Here is a 23,978-nt window from a genome sequence, read left to right on the forward strand (position 1 = left end):
AGTGTGGCCCAATCTTAAAATATCAATACAATTCTACAACGGACGTCAAAATTAACGTGCGTTCCGACGTACATTATACGCTCGTGTGGCCCCAGCCTTAGTTCCCTCTATCGTATACATTAAATTCCATCATAATATGATTTAGAAATTTGTTGAAAGCTTAAAATTGTCCAAGGTAACTTATCTTGTCAAATTTATTAAAACTTTCATGATTTACAATGATAAATAGGTGTTTCCAAAATATAATTGTAAATGTATTTAAAATAATTAAAAACTCAATATAGGTCGCCTTAAAATCGTCCAATAAATTTAAATATGAAGAAAGATACCTACATAATTTATTTATACAAATATTTTTCAATAATTTAACACTAGAAGAAATAAAATTAAACTTATAAAAAATATAATTAACTACCTAACCTTAAAATTATAGTACTTTTTTTACGATCTATTTCTGATTATTGAAAATTATTTGAACAGATGTGCTAAATAAGTATTTAAATTATATGTGAAGGTAAAATAATTATGAATCGAAGATTTAATTTAGAAATTATGAATAGGGAAGTAGCAAGTAGGTACCTAGGTAAAACTAAAAACTGATTATAACGCAATGTTCTCTATTTATTTATTATTATGTATTTCTACCAAGTTTTGGCATTCAAATTTGTGTGACTAGTATATGTAACTTTACATCACGAGATTAAATTTAAAGCAGTGCTGTGCAACTCACTGCCGAGACATTAGTGTCATTGTGTTAACTAGTATTAACGGCGGTGTTCGATGTACGCTCCCGTTCTCGACACTATCGAGTCCATCGTGAAATATATATCCAGAGAATCGGCCATCGGGTTGTTCGTGCCCAGACCAACAATGTTGCGCAATATTTGCTGGCCATCTGAAAAGTACGTGACGCACAGAAACACCAGCTGCACATGCACCACCAGCACCAGCAGCAACGTATCGACGGCGCCTCTGCTGCCAGAATTAAGCCAATTGTGGCATGCGCTTGTTACCAGTCCATACACCAGTGAAAACCGTTTCCAAGTGAGTAAGTCGGTATACACCAGCCTTTGATACGCATTTGAAGGTGCCATCTATGTGCGTGATATTACCATATCAATACCATATACAATATGGGTAATGTAATGATATGACAACAAAGAGGATTGAATTAGTTATAACAATTACAGGCACTTTTCTGTTTTACCGGACACACTTTTGTTTGCAATTTTTCTTATTATTACGTATGTAGTTAAACATGCTGAAAACGATGGTGAAATCAGAATTCTACGATGGACTTAGTTTATAGTTACCTATAGCTAATTTAAATTAATAGATTTTCATATACATCCGGCGGCGGCGTGGTCACAATTAAAATCGAAAACTTCACTCAACTTGTTATGTAAAACCACTTTAGGTGGGTCCGGAATTCAAATAGCTATGACTTCGAAACTAAGTCTGATCACCAAATTCTGACTTTACCATCATTTTCAGCATACTTGACTTCATACGTTAAAACAAAAAAAAAATCAATAAAAAGGTGTCCAGGAGTAAGTATAAGTTAAGTATAAGTACAACAGAAGTATATCTATTTATTATACACTTAAATTATATGCTTCGGATTAAGGGTAGCAGCGGGTGATATGTACGAGTATCTATTTTCTCATTTAATATTTTAAAATATGATTTAAAATAATTATTAGATACTTACCTAAATTTAAAAAAAAAAAGTTTATTTACTTCACTTCAATAAATATCTAAATTTTATAAGACTATAGGTAAATTATAATTTATCGTTATTCTATATTACTATAATGACAATCCTCAACATTTTTTTTAAAATAACATAACAAAAATAACAATTTGACGAAGGCGTGTGTGCAACTCTATTAAATATTTTGGGTACTCTGGTAGATCAAGTACAAGCATACATCAAATTGTCGCAGTTATGACCTCGAATAAAAAAACTATATCTTAAAACTAAATGTATGTGTGTTGCTTATATACTCATAATCTACTAAAATGAATTTTACAAAAATCTAAGAGATTGTTTTTAGAGATGTCAATAATGTAAGAGAGTAAGTAGCTTAAACCACGTTAAAAAATATACCAAATGCGGTTGCCTATATAGGTCGAATTATTTCACAAAGTAGGGTACACTGGTCCCTGACGCCGATTTGTCGCCGAACTTTTGTAGACAAAAACTGAGACACTCAAACCGAGATACACATATACCTATAACGTATATATTAAATAGGATTTGCCACAAAATAAACTACACACAGGCCAACCCGGGATATTTAGCTATTTGGTATGTTAATATAATTCGCGGTACATCACCCTATAAATAGGTGTCGGGCAATAGACTAAGTGGAAAACTGGAAAAGTATTATATTATACTTAATTATTAAGAGGATGTCACCCTCGCATGTGTTGTCTCCGTCTTACAAATGTTAAACATAACAAAAACTGTTTTGCGCGGCACAACTTTTATCTCTCTGTGTTTGTAGTAGTGGCTCCAATATTTCTGAACATATGGTGGAAAATTATCCATGCGACAGCGTGCCCATATTTTAGATAACATAAATACAATAAAAGTTATTTGCTTCTAAACATGTGATTTTTTTGTTTTTTTCATTTGCTTATAAAACATTATTGGATAGTGCTATTTAAAAAAAAGCACACTGTTGTACAGATAAAGTTCTTTTTAACGTGTTGTGAAAATTTGGTAGTTCTACAACAAATATGGTGCGAGAAAAGTAGTTCGCGCAAAAGTTTTTGCTATGTTGTACATTTGTAAGACAGAGACAACACACGCGGGTGTGACATCCTCTTAAGGCAACTAAAATATAAAATACAATTTTATAATTTTAGAAAACTGATAATCTTATAGATAATTGATAGGTACTTACCGAACCTCTTAATAAATAACCCATAAACTATAGAGTTTTATAACTATATGTTTTCAGATTTCATTCGTATAATCGTACCAATATAATATTATATATACCTACACATTAATAAGTAATATTTTTTTTTCAATTTGAGTAAATTTAGCCTTTAGTTAATTAATTTGTTTAGGTTATGTGGTGGAATACAAAGTGTCCAAAACATTTAAATAATACATTTTTTTTTTATCATTGTTGATGTAATTTGATTTCACAATTATTGAATATTTTATGTATGCTATAAAAACTATACATAGATAATACTGGTAAGGATTATAATGTTAGTATTATCATTGAATAATATTATAATAATGTAATTATTATACGAGAAATATACATTTATTATGCTATACTATAATTTATGGTTCAATATAAAAACATAATATGACTGGTTATTATATTATTTAAATGAAACCTGTTTGACTGGAACAACTAGTCTGTAACCCTCCCTCTCCCTAAAGAAACAAATAAATGATCTGTATAATATAATTCGTGCCTCACCAATATGAGTGTGGTCAGGCAGAGCAACAGTAACATAGCGACGTGTATCGTCGTCTTTTCGTATTTTTCGTAGCACATGGCTTCTGACGCGGCTACCAGAACCAAGTGGCCGATGAACAACATTGCTTTGTAGAAGTAGTTAGACCTTGTCCAAAACAGATGTTGCTTGACGACGAACGCGGCGACGTTCAAGGTTATTTTGGACGGCAAGTAGTACCGGGTTGTTAAGTCTACTACGATGCGGGTGGACAGGATCAGCCTTTCGAACAATAACAGCAGATACCAGCATGCCATAAAATTCATTGCATAGGGCGCCACGTACTTGGCGAATGAGGATACGTTGTCCGTCACCAAACGAATAGCGCGTGGACGTCGTGCTAGTAAAAAGTATAAGAGTATGGTTATTCCGGCTACCATTGATGTGCATACCAAAAGCTCCCCCGCAAACAGTATGATTCTGGCCGTTGTGGTTGAGCTGTCGGTAATGGTATTCATGTTAAAACAATTTTTTTTAATTTTAAAATTTTAAAGCATGGTTATATACTATTTATGAATAAATAAATAATATAAATTTATACATCTTGGCGTATAAACAAGTTATGAAAACCAATGGTGACAGACTTTATAGCATTACAGCAGGTGATAATAACATACCAATAGGTATCATAGTATGGTTATATTCGGTTTTTACTTTTTAGACATTATTATATCATTATCATTAGTATAGTAGTATAGAATAGATACACAGTTCTAACACAGCCTCTTTACTACACTAAAATAGTATACGTAGCCAACACGCGCATCACAAATTATCACTTAGGTACGTACGTTTAATCCCCATCGAGATAAAGAATATGTTGGAGCCCCAGATTTTCCTATCACAATATGAAAAAGAACGAGCAGTCTAAATAATTAACTGTCCCAATCAGTTGTGCCCAAGGCCCAACTGCAAGAAATAAACTACGCCCACTGAAATCTACATGGGAATTTTTAGTTTTCTATCTATAATAATAAACAGAAATATCACAAAGATAGAAAAACAAATGCACTGTGTTATTTTAATAATAATAACTCTATGTGGAACGAAAAGATAAACTTGATAAAATATTTATGAATGTTTACGCCGATTGAGGAATGCACTTTACACAACGGAGGGTCCTTTGAATAATTTATTTTTGTATTTATTTCTATAAATCAAATTGTTATACGCTTATTATTTTTTCAATAAACAAAATCAAAGTCAAACGTTCTATTGAAATAAATAGGTAAGTTAATTTTTAAATTGTATAATGTTTAATATTAAAATAATATAATAATAATAATTTTAATTGTATAATGAATGATGTTTAGAAGGAAAAAAATATTTCAAATGTAATAATTACTTTTTTTATACATTTGAATGTTCTCTCATTTAGCCAATTTTGGATTTAGAATGCACTTTGATGGATCCAAATGAATTGAAAAAAGTCGAACAATCCAAAAAGAATAGTCAAAATATGGGTTTCCATTAAAAAAGATAAGCACAAAATACTTAAAAAGTTGAGTTAAAGAGTTAAAAAAATGTAGGTCAAAAGAATTTATGATGTCATAGTCTAGTTAAATATCCCGCAAAGTTTAAAAATATGAAAGGTACTAGGATATAAAGTGTACTTAATTTACGTGAACACACTGTTCTATCGGTTCTTCTGCGCAACCCCACTGTCGCAAGGCCATGGTGAAACCGTTCTTAGAAATGCAGTGCTTCCGTGACAATGCACAGTGTCGGCGTATTTTTTTGCTGAACAAAATATAGTATTGTAGTATGCATAATATATATTACATAGATTACTTTATACTATAGCTTACAAGGAAAATACGGGAACCATGCATACAGGGCCGGCGTTAATGGTGGGTGTGGGGGGGTGTCACACCCCCCTACTTGGTATTTTTATGTTAATTAGTCGGCAAATTATTATTTGTATAAGAAGTCGGCAAATTTAGAAATAAAGGTAAAAAGTAGAAAAAGTACCTACTTATTTATTATTGATTATTGATACACAAAAAAAAAAAAAATTGTGAATTTTAAATATTATTATTAATTATTATGGTTTCACAATTTTGATGAGTCACAGGTCTGGTAGATTATTTTTTGCTTATGTCATATTTTGAGGCACCCTGAAACGACTGAAACTACAACAGTGCAATCAGTTTATTTATTATCATCAGTATTGCGGATATAAATAGATTATTAATAGCATTGGTTGTATTTTCCTATTTAGTATTTTACAATACACATCAAAATGTTGTTATCGACGTTATCGTTTTCATTTTATAAATTGAAATTTATTCTATCGACTCCTGTTGACTGTTGTTTGTTATTGTGTTATATTGTTGGTATTTTCAATTTTGTTAAAAATAACCTAACATAGTTGTGATGCAAGTTCAATGATTGGGGACTTATTTTCTAATCTTGAGGAATTGTATGTTTTTTTTTCATCGAGTACTAAAAGATACGCCCATTTACACTCCAAGTTAACCGAGATAGAAAATTCTTTACATTTACGGAACCTTTCAAAAACCAGGTGGACTGCCCGAGCGGAGTCAATAAAAGCTGTATGGATATCTTATGAGATAATTTTAGAAGCACTTCAAGTAATGTCTTCTGCTCAGAAAATGGATAAAAAAACAAGAACACAAGCTTTTGGACTTTCAAAAAAAATGTTATCATTTGATTGTATTGTTGCTATGTATTTTATGAAGAACATTATGTATAAAATGAAAATTTTAACAGAAAAACTTGAAGCGATAGAACTAAATGTAATTGATGCATTAATGTGATTAAATAATACTATTGAAATTTTAAAAGACATTAATAACGACGACATAGGTATGAATAACCTTGTAGAAAGTTTAATACAATTTGCTTGTAAATTAGGGATTGATCCTAATTACGATTTTAATCGAGTTCATAGAAGACGATTGAAACCCAATAGATTAGATTCAAATCCAATTACACAAACAAACTATGATATGAAAACATTTTATAGATCAGAATTCAAAAGAGTTCTAGACACATTAATAACATTATCTTCAGAGCATTTAAATAAATGTATGACTACTATCGAACCTCTTTTCAAAGTATTTTCGACACCTTTACAACCCAATTATATTGCAGACAATTTCAAAAAAATAACTGAACTATTTCCTCCAGGAAGTTCTGCATCCAAATTAACAGACTATGATGGAATATTTTTCGAGTTTTTAATACTAGTTCATCATTGTAAGGGTATGTCAAATTTATTAGAAATATTAAAAACCTCAGAATCTTTTAAACACCTTTTACCAAATGTGAACATGATGCTACGGTTGGTGTTTACAGCTCCCATTAGTACTGCATCTAATGAACGGGCATTTAGTAAATTAAAAATGGTGAAGAACTATTTAAGATCTACTACGTCTAATGATCGCCTACAAAATTTAATGCTGCTGAACTCAAACAAAGATATTTTGGATAATGTTAATATAACAATGCTTGTTGATAAATGGTCACTTTTGAAAGAAAGAAGAATAATTATGTAAAAATTAAATATCTTATAGAAATATTATAATCTATGTGTATTGTATAACCTACCATATTTTATATTTTGAATGCAAGTAATTTGATAAATACATGAGTACATGACAACATTTAAACAAATTTTAATCATTATTTTTTTTTTTAAGTCGGCAAATTTACCATAGCACACCCCCCCCCCCCCCCCCACTTGTTATTCATTCACGCCGGCCCTGCATGCATATAAATGATTATTCCTATCGTGTATGCAAACTGTACTGACCAACGTCAACGAGAACAGGTTTCACAGTTTCACTGTACACAAAAATATAGAACCAGCAGTTACAGATATCAATGATATTAACCAAGAATATGCTAATTGACAATAGAGGCACAGTGATTTTATATAAGTTTTATTAGTGTATATACATCAACGAAGGATAAATCACAAGAAGATAAAGATGCTTTCTGTGATGAATTATTTAAAATTACACTGAACTCAATACCCAGTAATAGGATACATATTGTCCTAGAAGACCAAATTTAGTTCAATTACAGAAAATCACATTTTACATAATGATATAGTTGATAACTAAATAGCTTAAGACCGTTTTCAATTTGTCATTATGTAAAATAGATGAGGAATCTGAGAATGATCTGGTTATAAAGACCACAATGCTCCCCTACAAAACCATACATAAAAGGACATGGAGGAAAACAGACGAGAGATATACTAATCAAATAAAAGATGTATTGATAAATTCAAGATTCCAAAATTGTAATAAGAAGTTAGAACCGTCGGAGGAGCAGACTTTGAAATATTAAATACTAATCGGAACATACTATTGAAACAGTTAATGATTCTCATTCTCAACTAGCACGTGGGCCGATGATTGAATGCTGGTTAATCATGGTTCGGTCGCAGTGTAGGTTTGAGTTGAGGTGATAAAAAGCGCAACACAAATACTTTACGTATTTCAGTATGTCACTAAGCTATTATATTATATTACAACCAAATAATACAATGGTGCCGCTCGGGCAATGGGTTTGACGTCGGACGATGTACTGACGGTCCGACCATTGACCAATCTTATCCGTCGACCGTCTTAGAGCGCTTTCAGACGAGACACTTTGTGGCTGGCTACTAGTGTCTGAAAAGAATCACGCGGCTAAAAATACATTAATATAAATTCACACGAGACACAGAAAGGAATACGTGTCCGGCCACTGAATCCAAGTGTCTCTCCCCCTCTAGTGTCCAGACACTGTGTCTGTACGGGCCACTCGTAATACATGAACTTCAATTAGTACGTTCAAATGGGACACGCGTTTCCAAGTGTATCCAAAAAATAACAAAATTAGTTTTGTAAACGTTTTTAATTTATTATTTTAACATCATTAAAATTTAAAAAAAATTAAAGTAAGAGTTTCGATACTGACAAATTAATTATTGAAATTGAACGTCGCCTTTCGTTATGGAACACATCTCACTCCGATTACGCCAATAAAACTGTAAAACAGGATAGCTGGAACGATGTTTGTCGACTTTTTAAAGAAGGGTTTGACTCGTTGGAAAAAATATAAAAGGAAATTTATTGTAAGTACTTTATAATATTTACTATATTTTACTACCTAGTACAGAGTATTTCACATTTTGATTAAAATATATCATGGTTATGGGAGATGGTATTTTGCGCCACTTTTATTACTTGTAATTTGCACCACGAATAAGTACATTTAAGTACGTATGTAATTTGCGCCCAAATATAAAAATATAACATGTATTTTGCGCCACATATACTATGTAATTAATTTTGGTATTTTGCGCCACGAAAGAAAACGAAATGGAATATGTAATTTGCTCCACACTTTAAACTTTAATAGCAGTTGGAATTTACCAGCAGATAAATTTAGTGATATCGCATAGGATGTACAATAATACGTACCGACACATCCGACGCGTGTTACATATCGTCTCAATAATCGTCATAATCGATCTCCGATTACGTCCAATCTATTATTGAAAATTATCAATTTATTGTAAGTAAGACATCGAACAATATTAAACAGCACTGTCGTGAATCGTGATATTTACAGTTAGTCCGATATAAACCGCGTGTGCGTTCATATTATTATCACATTTTACATTTCATAATTGTTCACAATTACCTATATAAAAGTATAAGACGTAATGGATACAAATATTGGTGAAATTATTAAAAGTATCAGAGACAAAGATTTATTATTATATAAAAATTTTACGTATCAAAAAGTGCATGAATCGAAAAATTGTTCAATACGATGGCGTTGCACTGTCAGAACTTGCACTGCAAAAGTGTATACTTCCTTAGAAAACATTGTACAAATAGTTGAAATTGTAAATGAACATAACGGACATGGTCAACCAAATATAGATAGAAAAATGTTTTCAAATGGATGTAAGAGAAAAGCTATAGAAAATCTGTATTCTAAACCAAGTAAGATATTACGAACAGAAATTTCTGAAAATATATCTAATTTACAAACTATTACTATCGATGATATATCATTAGTTCGACGAAATATTTATAACGCATGTAGAAAGATGGTGCCACCATTATCAAAAACAATGGAAGAATTGCAAAACAGTTTAAATAATTTGGATTTAAAAATGGACCTGAATGAGCCATTTTTATTAATCAATGATCTGGACTGTCATATAATAATATTTTCATGTGACGCAAATTTAAAAGTTCTATGCCGATCTGAAATTATATACATGGATGGAACTTTTGAATATTGTCCCAAGTTATTTACACAATTGTTTTCTTTGCATGGTTTATGCAATGATCATTATATACCACTTTTATTTGCATTACTTCCAGACAAAAAAACTTTAACTTACGTAAATTTATTTAAACATATCATACATTTGTGTAATGTACGTGAACTTTCTCTAAAACCAAATTAATTTATATCTGATTTTGAAGAATTAATTCATGCAGCATTGAGACAAGTCTGGGATGACACTAAAATATTTGGTTGCAGATTTCACTTATCTCAATCGTGGTACAGAAAAATTCAGGAATTAGGCCTATCCAATGTGTATCAAAATATTAAAACAGAAGAAAGCAAATGGCTAAACCATATATTTGGCTTGCCATTTATTTCTCCAAAGGAGGTCAGTGACTGTTTTATTGAAGATTTTATGACATCGATTCCTAATGACATACGATTTAAAAAATATGCTGATTATTTAGTTGACACATATATCAGTGAAGAAGCTAAATTTCCACCAATAATTTGGGCTGCAAACATCGCGTCACTAGCTCTCACTACTAATGCTTGCGAATCATATCATTCTCGTTTCAATTCTGAGTTCTATCGCCCACATCCTACTATTTACCACTTTTTGGACGTACTGAAAGGATTTCAAACAGAAACAATGATTAAAATTAAAAGTAAACATCTTAAAAAACGAAATTCTACTAAAAATAAAAATCAGTTGGAAACTTTCAAACAAATATATGAAGACTACAGACAAAACAAAATCGACAGAAAAGGCTTAGTTTCATCATTAAGCCATAAATATAAAAAAAAGGTAATATTACAAAAATAGTACTTGCTTAACGACAATTTAGATATTTAATATGCATGGAGTTTGATTTTTTACTTATATACATTATACATTTATTTATGATTATTAATATGAGTGATTATTTTTTATATATTATTTATTTAGTTTTACAAATTTAATAAGTGGCGCAAATTACATATATTTTTTTTTTTTTTTGGTTGTTTTTGGCGCAAATTACATACGCCCATGGTTATGTGTTCTGCATAGTTCTGTAATGAAATGTATTCTATTATATTTATTTATACTTTGATATTATTCCTTAAAATAATACATTTTATAAACAGGGGCGGTTTTAAGATAAATACTTAGGGGGGTGCATCTAATATAATTTACAAATATTAGCTGTATGCTAATTGATTAAAATTTAAGTTATCTAAAAATAGAAACATTAAAATGGATTATTTAGGAGTCAACCAAATATTGTAATATGTAAAGGAACTTCTCCAGCACCCATGAAGTAGTCAGCAAATTGCTCTCGTATACTGGTAGCAGCTTTTCCCGATGTATTATCTGGTGATCCGTGTTCATCTATAAGTCCTTCATATTATAATGATGTGATAATCACAAGTTAACAGTATCCTTAATGACTGGTTTGATATCTTAGATTTAATAATGACTCATAATTGCATAGATTGCATACGTATAGGTAGTTCACTTACACCGTTAATTGATTCTTATCACCCACCATTGGATTTTATTTTAACATTTCTACACCTGAATTTCTTTCCGAAACATCATGTCCAGTTGTTTTTAATTTTAATGCATGTAATTATAATGATGTTAATCTGTCTCTCAATAGCATTGATCTTAATGTCGATTTAGCGGTTCTTAAACTAAATGAAATTATATCCCATTCGTTTGATATGTTTGTTCCTAAAATTAAATTAAATCATTATGATACGCAGTTTATATCGGTCCAATCCTATTTTGAGAAATTTAGTTAAACAAAAAAAACAGGCACATAAAAAAATATAAACTTACTAATTCACATTCAGATTACATATTTTTTTCTAACTTACGTAGTAATTGTAAAAAATTGTCTTCTCGAATTCATGCAAATCATTTGTTAAAAATTTAAAATAATATTAATATCAACCCGAAGTCGTTTTGGAATTATATTAAATCTTTGAGATCTAATCGTTCTTATATTCCTCTTTCAGTATTTTTGGACAATATTTCTGCGAATAATATGAATGATACCATTAGGTTATTTGCTAAATATTTTTCATCAGTATACACAACTAACACAACTAATATTATAGACGATTATAATAATGATTTATTTTATAATCAGTTTCATAATTTTAATTTTAATTCATTTATTATTTATGAATACGAAATTATAGATTTTATTGATTCACTTAATGACAAGACAAGTATTGGGCCCGGTGGAATTCCTACAATTTTTTTGAAAATGTGTTGTAAAACTCTCATTAAACCTTTATATTATTTATTTAATTTATCTCTATCCAGTGGAACATTTCCTCTTTGTTGGAAAAAATCTTTCATTTCTCCCATATATAAATCAGGTGACAAACAAAATGTGAAAAACTATAGGCCAGTTTCGAAAATGTCAATTTTGCCAAAAATGTTTGAAGCTATTATCTCAAAAAAAATATCAAATTTATTGTGTAATAATATAAGCTTTTCTCAACATGGATTTGTACCAAAACATTCGATTCAAACTAATTTATTATTATATCATAATTATTTTGTAAAAGCTCTTGATCAAGGCTTCCAAGTAGATACGGACTTTCAAAAGGCGTTTGATAAGGTGAATCATAATTTACTATATCATAAATTAAAAAATATTGGCATAGGTGGGAACTTTTTACAATGGTTATTTTCGTAACTTTCTGATCGTACTCAAGTAGTTAAAAATATGTCTTATGTTTCTGATGATTATCCTGTCTTATCAGGTGTTCCTCAGGGCAGTCATTTAGGCCATTTACTATTTTTAGTTTTTATTAATGATCTCCCACTAGTCCTTGATTGTTCTATAAACATTTTATTATTTGTGGATGATGCGAAGTGATTTTCTGTAAAATTAGTTCTTTAAGTGATGCAGAATCTCTTCAGTATAATTTTAATAAATTTCAATTATGGAGTAAATTAAATTTATTACCGTTAAATATTGATAAATGTCATACGATAACATTTAAACGTAAAAAAAATCCCATATTTTTAACTATAATATTGAAATGTGTTCTCTCACTAGAGTAAATGTAATCAAAGATCTTGGTATTTATTTTGAAAGTAATCTTTCTTTTAAAACGAACCATAATATGATAATTAATAAATCGTTTAAGATGTTAGGCTTTATTAATAGAAATACTAAAGATTTTAAAAATCCGTTGTGCTTAAAAACCTTGTATACATCTTTAGTTAGATCCAATCTTGATTTAGGCTCCGTAATCTGGTCATGCAAATACTTGACATATATGAATGATTTAGACAATGTACAATATACATTTTTAAAAAGGATTTCATACTTATCGAGTATTCCATTATCTAGGGACTCTCTCCATCTAACTCAAGATTATATTAGCCTTGTTTTTCTTTCACTTAGACGGAAATTAACTGATATTATGTTTGTCTATGATCTTATTAATTACAATATTGTGTGTCCCGAATTGTTGCCTGAAATCAGTTTTCGAATTCCATATCTAATTACACGTAATTCAGATTTATTTTTAGTTCCTCATTATAAAACGAATAGTGGTACCAATTCTTTTTTCCCTCGAGCTTTAATTTTAGCTAATAAAATTTGTATACATTTAGATATATTTTTTCTCTCACGCAATTGTTTTAAATCTAAATCTATGTTATTATTAAAAAATATTGATTGATTAATATGAAAAAAAAAAAAAATATTTATAATGTAATTATAATTTTATATTTTTATTACTTTTAATTCAGAGTTAATTTTTTATTATTTTTATCTGTTTTTGTTAGGTTTTACTACACTTATTTAGTTTTTAGTTTTTATCTAATATGTTTCATTTATATAATTTGTAAAAGGGTATATCCCCGTTGATATACAACATAAATAAAATAAATAAAATAAATAAAATAAATAAAATAAATAAAATAAATAAAATAAATAGAATAAATAAAATAAATAAAATAAATAAATAATGTGTCTATAAAGTCCATCCCGAATACGAACAAAATTATGTAGAGTTACACCTGCTTTTATAATGTCTTCTGCAAATTCTTCAGATACGTTCAAAGGCCTGTGAAAGATTCTCCACTTATTCGAAAAAATACCAAAAGTACATTCTATGAAACGTCGGGCCCTTGACAACCTGTAGTTGAACACTTTTTTTTGTGATGATAAATGTTTTCCTCCATAAGGCCTCATTACATTTTGGGATAAACCAAAGGCCTCAGCTCCTACAATAACAAATGGCAATTTTGATTCTGGAAATGAGGAATTTTCTGGAATATTGAGCTCTTTTTTAATAAGTTTTTGATAAAATACAGAATTTTTGAATATCGACGAGTAACTATTTTTTCCATTATGATTTGTTGAGCACCCATTGATCAAAGAAATATTTCCCACCGAGGTAAATTTGATCTCTGTAGTATTTTACAATAGCAACAGTTCCTAAATTTACCTGTACATACCTGTACATCTCATGTATGATCAAATACCTACTCTACTCTCGAACGAGCGTGCTTAACCAACACGCAAATCGAATTCGTGTTTTCAGTACCAGATAACAAGTTCTGTTTCCGGTTACCATATTTAAATATTTAAAATAAACTTTTTTTAACAATATTATTTAATGATTATTTACTAAAAAATTGTAAATATGAGTAATACACGTAGGCCATAGTAATAGCCATAGTCTAAAGAATCCACGACAACTTTTTAGAAAAATATCGCAAATTCCCTTGTCTTTGAAAAATCAAATCTAAAGAATATTTGAACAAAAACTTGAAAACATCAGCTTATGATTAATTGGTGGAATCGCGCAAACAAATTCATCTACATGCAGCAAACCGTGACATCAATAAAATCCAGTCTCCGAGGTTCCTTCAGAAAAGAGCTGAAAAAAGTGATGAGTTCGAAACGCTCTGGCAGTGATGGACACGATCAAGTGTATGAGCCAACTCTCTGTTATGTAATTATAATATATTACAGTTCACCATCGATCAAGAAACACCATCAATAAGTTTATGTAACTTTTCCGGAAGTTGCACCAAAGAGACAAATTTAGATCAAAATAATGAAAATGATGTAAGTATTTACATTTTATTTATTTTTAATATAAAAATTAGCTATTAGCATTAATAAACAGCTCAAAATAAGTCAAAATATTTTGAAAATGTTATGGACTATGGTGTACAGAAAATACTAATATAAACATAGAGTCAACAATTTCATGTATATACGATCATTTGTTTTAGAGTTACACCAAAAGCCGAAATCGATTTTGTCAAAAACAGATTTTGCGTAAAAATTCCCGTTTTCCATACTTTTTATTTTGTTTTTCCTGGCGCTTTTTAAAACTTACTTTAATTTTGACCCCCAAGTACCAAGTAGATTCACTTTCCTATCAGAAAAGATACTGTTGAAGAAAATCTATGTATTTTTACTGTCCTTAAAGGTAATGACAGACACGAACAAATATTTTTAAAAAAAACACATTATACAATTATGATGATAAAATATTCTTTGAAAAGCAAAAAATTATACTTATAATTATTATAAAAATAATTTGAATGTATGGCATCAACAGCATCTAAATTGTGAATACAAAATGAAAATAATCTATTATAATATATTATTATTAAATCTTATTAGGTACATCTTCTTAAATAAAAATAAAAACAAAAATTAAAATGAAAATATAATATACTTACCTACATTAAAATAATACTAATGTAATTTGTGATTTCCAATGACCAATTGAAAGGTAGGTACTTGTTATGTATGACGCCGTGTCTATACATTTATTTGTGTGTTAAACATACAAAAATAAGAAATAAGATGTTTATTATATTTACTGTAACTTTATTTAAGAACGTACAAATCATATTAGTCAGCATTAAGTATGCGTAACAACTAACGAACGCTACATATGATAGTTTTATAAAAAAATGTGTTTCTTATCACTTATATTATTTCAAGGATGTTATATATCACAATACTCATCCCTAAGTTTATAATACACTAATACATAATTTTCACATAATAAAGAAAACTTAATCTTTTACAAATTAAAATATTAAATATTAAATCAAACATATTACAAGAATTACTATATAAATAACAATTCATTAACTGTAGTGTATATTTGATATATGAATTTTTACATTTTGAACTTAATAGAAACACAACTTTTTTTTTATGATTAAAACAAAACATAATAACATAATACATAAATAATTATTATACTTGTTACTAACTGCAACCATGCCCACATGACTTATATAATCATTTAACTTATCTGGTTTAACTATGTTTCTTTTGGGTCTGGTATTTTTGTTTTCTATTACCTCTGGAACTTTAATTTTACTTTGCATATGTACCTACTCATCATTACCTCTCTCATTGATTTCTAATGGCACTACTAAATTATCATCACCATCTCCTTGTAGTGTTATAAGACTTTCACAGTCTTTTTGTTTGTTAACATAATCCTTGATTTTTTTTTCTAAACCTATTATCTCGTAGAAGGTGCCTTTATTTGGTCAACATTTCGCTTGAAATAACTATTATTTATTGTATCCTTACAGATAGGTATATGTAGAGTTACCCAACTGTTCATCTATTATGCATGCTTTCCAAGTTTTTTTATTTGGTTTACTGTAGTCCCTAATGTATACATTCTCTCCAATTTCAAATCTTTTGTTGTCCGCTTTACCTTTGTAATTCCTAACTTCTCTAGTTATTGCCTTGTCACTACTTTTATCTGCATTCCTTATCCTATCAAATCTAGTTTTTACATTATGTTTAAACATTAGTTTAGATGGAGTGTAACCAGTTGTACTATGGTCACTATTTCTATAAAAAAATAAATATTTCTGTATGGCTGAGTGAACTGACATTTTACTTTCTTTTATGATTTTTTTGAAACATAATTTAAAGTTTTTAACGGCATTCTCTGCTGCACCATTGCTAGCAGGGTGGAATGGAGGAGAAGTCAAGTGTTTAATGCCATTTGTTTCACAGAATTGGCTAAACTACATTTGAAAGTTAATTTTTTTAATTTTATTCTCGACGTTGCTATTAATTGTATTACTGAAAGATTTGAACAATTAAAAGAACATAATGATATATTTTTATTTTTGTACGAAATTGAAAAAATCAAAATTATGACTCGCGATAAACTTATAAAACACTGTGCTGATTTACAACTCGTGTTAACGGATGGTGTTTCCGCCGATATTAATGGGATTGAAATGGCGGACGAATTAACAGTTTTGACGACAATGGTTCAATCAAATTTATCTCCCATTGAACTATTAAAATTTGTGATAAATACAGGGGACTTTGCTCCAAATTTATGTATGGCATTGCGTATACTTTTAACACTACCAGTAACGGTCGCCAGTGGAGAACGGAGTTTTTCTAAACTTAAACTTATTAAAACATATTTAAGATCAACCATGGTTCAAGATAGATTAAGTGGATTAGCTATGATAGCAATTGAACATGAATTGGCAGAACAACTAAATGACGTTGACATGGTAAAAGATTTCGCTAATGCAAAAGCAAGAAAATGCAGTTTTAATAGATAACTTATGTTTATATGTACTTATTATGAACCATGTAACTTGGAATTTTGTAACTTTGTTTAGTACCTATTATAATATACATTATACAGTTTAAATACCTAATGATTATGAAATATTTGTATTTATTAATTAAGAGCTGGATTTATTTTAATTTAGATTAGTGTTTCTTTTTCAATAAAAAGTATGTTTATTGATTATTAATTTATTTGTACGTATTATAAATTAATGGACGGAAAATTTTTAAATCGCACCGGGCGGCAAAATACCTAAGGCCGGCCCTGAATTCAATATGATATAATATCATCACTTATCAGTGTTGGAAAGTACATGAGTAAAAGTAATCAGATTCTTTTTAAGTTCCAACTCGAATACGTATTTTAAATACTTTCTACTTTTCTAGTATCTGTATTTGTACTTGAGTCTTGAATACTTTTAAAAAGTATCTTTTACAACACAATATTATATATTAATAAAAATTGAAATAAATAGGTATACAAATTTAAATTCTTACCTTTTCCAGTCCCAATGCTATTTTTTATTTTGGCCTTTTCTCGGCGAAATGAACCTTGTAAACTTAGCATTTTCTTTTTTATCTCTTCCACATCTTTATCCAATTTTCTCGAAATTGAACACCACGCATTGTGTTTTGCATTTTTTGAAAAATACGATGGATTTTGTGGATCCCATAGTACTTCATTTAGTCGAAATTCTTCGATTAATTCGAAACTTAATTCACTGGGCCAGTCCATTTTAAATAATTATTCTCACTGGCATACGACGCACAACACAAAACCAAAATAACCGTCCACACGATAACTTGTATGCGCGCGGTGTTTCTTTGAGCAAGACCAAAATACCGACAGTCATCGGCTTGCCATTCGACCTAATAGGCGAACCTTGACGAATGAATCCGCATGCTCACGCTCACGTCTACACGCTCACACGATGGGTCGCACGCAAAACATGCGTGAGCATTCGTCACTTTCATGCTCTTGTGTGTACGCGCCTTTATATGAATAAAATATGGAGCAGTGAAAAAACTCTATTGGGAGTCTCTGTATTGAAAGCCATTCTTATAACAAAGGGTAACATAAACAAATCATGTCAAGAGTTCCATTCATACATAAAAACCAAACCGGCTACTTTAAAGCAAATTTGTAGATCCGACAAATATAAAAAACCAGCCGAATAATGTACTTTATTATTATTTATTATTTATTATTGTTAGTATTATGATTAATATTATATTAGCTGCGTTTTTTTGTTGTAATTTTTTAATAAATAATTAATGCTTTTTTCCAATAAAAGAATTATTATTTTACGCAAAATGTTATGGTTTTTTTTATTAAAATGTACGGGTGCCCGCTTTGAAGAAAAAAAAAATATGGTCACGTTACCTACATAATATTTAATAAACATAAGTTTATAAGTTTAAAACATCTTAAAAAAAATAACATAATAATAAAAATCAAACTATTCGTCAAAGTTATGGCAGATATAGATTAGTTTAAAACATACTAGTCAATATAAATAATATATATAAAAACATAGAAAAGCAATTTTAAATATATTCAACCATAGCATGATAGACGGTCATTTTGTTTTGACATTTTTATTAAAGTGCGAGTGAAAAGATTCGCATGTATTTGTAGTTAATCTAAGACTTGAAGAGTTACACGTCCAAAGCTTAGGAGGAAATGTACTTTCTTCTGAAATGTAATGCTCCGTATATTGTATTCGTACATTCAGCATAATTAACGATTATAACTTATCTTTATCGGCGAGATTATGGTATATATTTAATTTAGAATGTTGAGTTTCCTCCACTTTTAAATGGAATGTTTTTTCGTTTACCATAAATAATATATCTTTGGGCGCAAACCAAATCACTCTTTTGTGCTTGGGTAAAAAAGGTCATATGGGCGAAAACCAAAAGGTCGATTTTGGGCGAAAACCGATCCGCCCATCGGCACACACATGTCGCAAGCGCCAGTGGTGAATATTCCAGCTGTTCTGGTTATTTAATTTGGTTGCCTGTTTAAAACCATCTTATCATAGGTCGTCGGGCAACCATACTACCTTAAGGCCGGGCGCAAATTGAGACGTAGGCGACGCATCGCAGCGTAGCACAGTTTTTGTGATCTACTGGTTTGAACAGACGAGCGTAAATTAAGATGCAGGGTAGGGCAGCGCAGTACTGCTCCTACGTCAGTCTGCGTCGCACAGTGTTTATGACACAGTTTCCTGCGAATGTGTAGCGCAGTTTTTCAACTTTTTCGACTTTGAATTCAATTTTTTTTATATATTATGGAAGAAAAACTAATTGAAGCAGTTCGACAATACAGTGTCTTATTTGACACTAGCCATCCTACACGAAGGCAAAATTGAAAAATAATATATGGGAAAATATTGCTAATGAATTGAAATTTGCAAAAGAGAGAGCGCTGGAACGTAAGAAGTTAGAGGATTCTAAAACCCCAAATGATCCAATGTACCATTTTTCCATGTCAATGTACCACACTACACAAAAATGGTCACCAGCATCCCAATATTTCATAAAAAATGAATTATATAAAGCGGTTTCAAAAGCTGAGGCTAATTTCTTGAATATTCCAACAACATTTCAACAAACAATCCATGAGCAACCTCGGTCTACTGCTGCGTGGAGTTATTATTATTATTATTATTATTATTATCTTTATTGACGGAAAAAAAAACTCCATTTACAGAATAATATATATATAAAAAAAAAAATTTGTTTTGTGTAGTGACATGAATACAATAAAATGTTGGTACAAATAGTATAAAGTTTACATTCAATTAATATAACAATTACATATTATGTGGTATATAATTTTACAGCTATAATAATTTTAACTAAAATTAATATTCATAGTGTTTCCTATAGTCATCAGTATATTTGAAGGAGATGATTTAGAGTATGTTTTAGAAACATTATTAATTAAAAAGCTTTCTAGATTTCTGGTGGATTTAGTATTTATTCGAAAATTTAATCGTTGCAGTAAATAAGGGCAATCTATTGAGTTGTTTAATAGTTTTAATAAAAATGAATAATGGAGGTTACTTCTTCTTGTATTTAACGATTCTATATTGAAGTAGGATAATACTCCGTTATAATTTGAATGTGGTGGACGTTCGATTTTAAACTTAAATGCTAGAGAGCGAAGAAAACGATTTTGAATAGCTTCGAGATTATGATTAACTCCTATGTTGTCTGATGACCAAATAAGGGATGCATATTCTACATGTGATCTGACAAAAGCAAAATAAATATTTTTTAGGGCATTTACATTATTAAAATTTTTACAAGTTCGAGTAATGAAACCGAGATTTTGAAATGCTTTATTGGTTATTTTATCAATGTGTTGATTAAAACATAACTTAGAATCGAAAGTGGTTCCCAAGTCGGTAAATGAATCCACAGGTTCAATAGAGACATTATTAAATTTATAATCAAAATAAACATGAGATTTTTTAATATTAAATGATAATATTTTGCATTTACTGATATTGAGGTTCAAACCATTTAAATTACACCAACCATATAAATTATTTAAATCATCTTGTAAATTAATACAATCATGAATATAATCAATTTTTTAAAAGATCTTCGCGTCATCTGCAAATAATAAAATATTTGAGTGTTTTATAATCATATTTATATCATTTATAAATAATAGAAACAATGTAGGTGAAAGATGGTCGCCTTGAGGAACACCTGAGAGAACTTGGATGGGTTCTGAAATAAATTGGTTTAATTTAACTAGTTGGATTCTATTAATTAGAAAGGATGTAAGCCAGGATAGTAATGGATCACAGAATCCGATTTTTTTTAGTTTATGTATAAGTATAAAATGATCCACACTATCAAACGCTTTATTGAAATCAGTGAAGACTGTATCCATTTGGGATTTAGCTAAGAATGAATCGATTATATTGTGTTTGAATATGGCTAAATTAGTTATGGTGGAATGCCCTTTACGAAAACCATGTTGAGTATCATGTAAAAATTTATTTAATATAAGAGATATTTTATTATTTATTATTTTTGAGAATATTTTTGGAAGTATAGAAATTTTTGAAATTGGGCGGTAATTATCTACGGTAGAGCGATCACCTTTCTTGAAAATAGGGGAAATAAACACAGTTTTCCAGATTGTAGGAAATATACCAGAATTTAAAGACTGGTTAAAAAGAAAATGAATATGAGGTGCAAGGACAAAACGACATTCGTGTAAAAAGGTAGCTGACAGATTATCGGGGCCTGTTGACAAATTTAATTTTAGATTATCTAATTAAAAAAAAACTTCTTCAAGTTATATATCAAAGCTGTTAATACAGAAAGGTGATTCATTAATATGGATATCTGGTAAATTTAATAGAGGTTCTTTGTATACGTTAGAGAAAAATGTTCCAAAAAGATTAACGATATCTTGACCATTGTTGGCATTAATTTTATTATAATTCATGTTGTTTGGAATCGAGTTTTGAGATTTTTTGTCTTTGAAAAATTTCCAAAAATATTTGGGGTTATTATTTATTGAATTTTGAACTTTATTCATATAAGTATTATAGTCTCTTTGTCTAATTATTTTAGCTTTGCCTCTTAAATTAGAAAATTGAAGGTAATCGGGAAAATTATTAGAATGCTTAAAGGCTAAATGGTATAATTTCTTTTCTTTAATGATGCATTTTAATTCGTGACTAAACCATGAGGGAAAATTTGAATTATTAGATATTGAAAAAGTTGGAACATAATAATTTATAATTGAAAAAATGTTAGAGTAAAATAAATTTATATTATAATGTATATCGTGAAGCTGAAAAATATTTTGCCAATTCATAGCGCTCTGCTTGAGAATAATTTGTCTGTAATTAGCTTTGTTCCAATTATATAGTATTTCACGATGTTCTAGATTATTTATATGAAGGTAAGGGAATGAATGGTTAATAATGAGAGGGGGGTGATGTAAATCGACATTAACAATAGGTAAAGTATTTAAGGAAACATGACAGGTGTCTGAGTTTGTTATGACAAAATCGAGTAAAACATTATTTTTATTTAAAACACTATTAATTTGCTTAAAATTAAGAAAGGATAAATTGTTAAAGAAAAGAGATTTTGCATTCGAAAAGGCTGCCGAGGGTAAATTAAAATCACCTAATAATAAAAATTCAGCATTTGGGTAACTATTTAACATATTATACATGATATCAAAATATGAAGTGTACAAATCTACTGATGAGCTGATAGGGAAATACACAGAACTAACAATACATATTCACTTATCTAATTTTATTAAAACAATTAAAATTTCTAGTGGACAAGAAGATGTATTTAACAACTCTGAATATAATGTATTCTTGACGGAAATAAGAACACCACCTCCTCTAGAGAGGCTACTAGTATTAGTATTACGGTCACATCTGTATACATTATAATTTTTAAAACCCAATTCAGAGGAACTAATATTTTTTGAAAGCCAAGTTTCAGTAAACGCGAATATATCAAAATTAGAGTAAGGGATTTAAGCATTTAAGTAGTTTATTTTAGTATTTAAACCCCGAACATTTTGGTAATAAATATCTAACGTAAATGGAGTGGGTTTTATTAGTTTTTTGAATAAATAATAGTTGGAATACCTTTTATATATTTTATAAATATATCTTTTTCACCATTTTCTCTTCTTTTTCTTAGCTCTTCACGTAGATTTGACATGAATTCACGTTGTTTAGCTGAACGGTCGGAAGAGAAACGTATGTCTGGCCATTTTTGTGATCCGTGGAGTTTAGATTGAGAGCGTAAGACCGAAAAAGTGTCACTGGCATTTGGAAGTGTAACTTTAAGAGGACGAGGTCGATTTGATATAGGTTTTCCAAGGCGATGTGCTTTTATTATTTGAAGATTTAAACCAGAATCACTAAATAAATTTTTTAATTGTGACATATCTGATAAGTTTTCAGAATTTTCAGAATTAAGTTCCGGTAAATTAAAAACAATTATATTATTTGCTCTAGATTGTAGGTCATATAATTCGTTTAATATTTCTATTTGATAAGCTGGTGAACTTGTTTTTTGTTTAAACGAAACATAATCTTGTTCGAGTAAGTCAAAACGACTTTTCAATTGCGTGTTTCCGGCTTCTAAATTTGAGAGTTTGGTTTCAAGATTAACAAATTTTGAGTTAAGGTCATCTAATTTTTTGGTAAATGAATTTAGTGTTTTACCTTGCTCATTAGCTGCATTAACCAATTTATTTTGTGTTGTCTTCAATTCGTTTATTGAGCTTAAAATATCATCCAATTTAGCATCCATTATTGGGTAATTAAGATTATAATAATTTTGTAACAGAATAAATTAACGTGATTAATCAATGTTTATTAACGGAAATATCATATAGGAGATAATAATTGAGTTTATTAGTATTGATATTTATTTACTTATTATGAACAGAACTCTTTAAGTTCCCATGAAACTTCTTCGTCTGACACTTATTACGTGAATACACAAACTTGTGAAAACAGTAATATGACATGGTAAATTATATTAACAATTTTTTTGAATGAATTAGTTTGAGTTACTTCATTTTTATTTTTTGGTTATATTAAT

General features: G+C 29.5%; 1 protein-coding gene across 1 annotated transcript; it reads right to left on the bottom strand.

Moving 5' to 3' along the window:
* Positions 1–764: 764 nt before the first annotated feature.
* LOC132934464 (uncharacterized) lies at positions 765–3,944 on the bottom strand. Its single transcript, XM_061000765.1, has 2 exons — positions 3,450–3,944; positions 765–1,094 (listed from the first exon to the last, which is right to left on the bottom strand). Exons 1-2 carry the CDS (start codon positions 3,942–3,944, stop codon positions 765–767), a joined length of 825 nt encoding a protein of 274 aa, XP_060856748.1.
* Between the last annotated feature and the right edge of the window lie 20,034 nt (positions 3,945–23,978).

The sequence above is a fragment of the Metopolophium dirhodum genome, chromosome 1 (genome assembly GCF_019925205.1).
Source record: "Metopolophium dirhodum isolate CAU chromosome 1, ASM1992520v1, whole genome shotgun sequence".
NCBI classification, from domain to species: Eukaryota; Metazoa; Arthropoda; class Insecta; order Hemiptera; family Aphididae; genus Metopolophium; species Metopolophium dirhodum.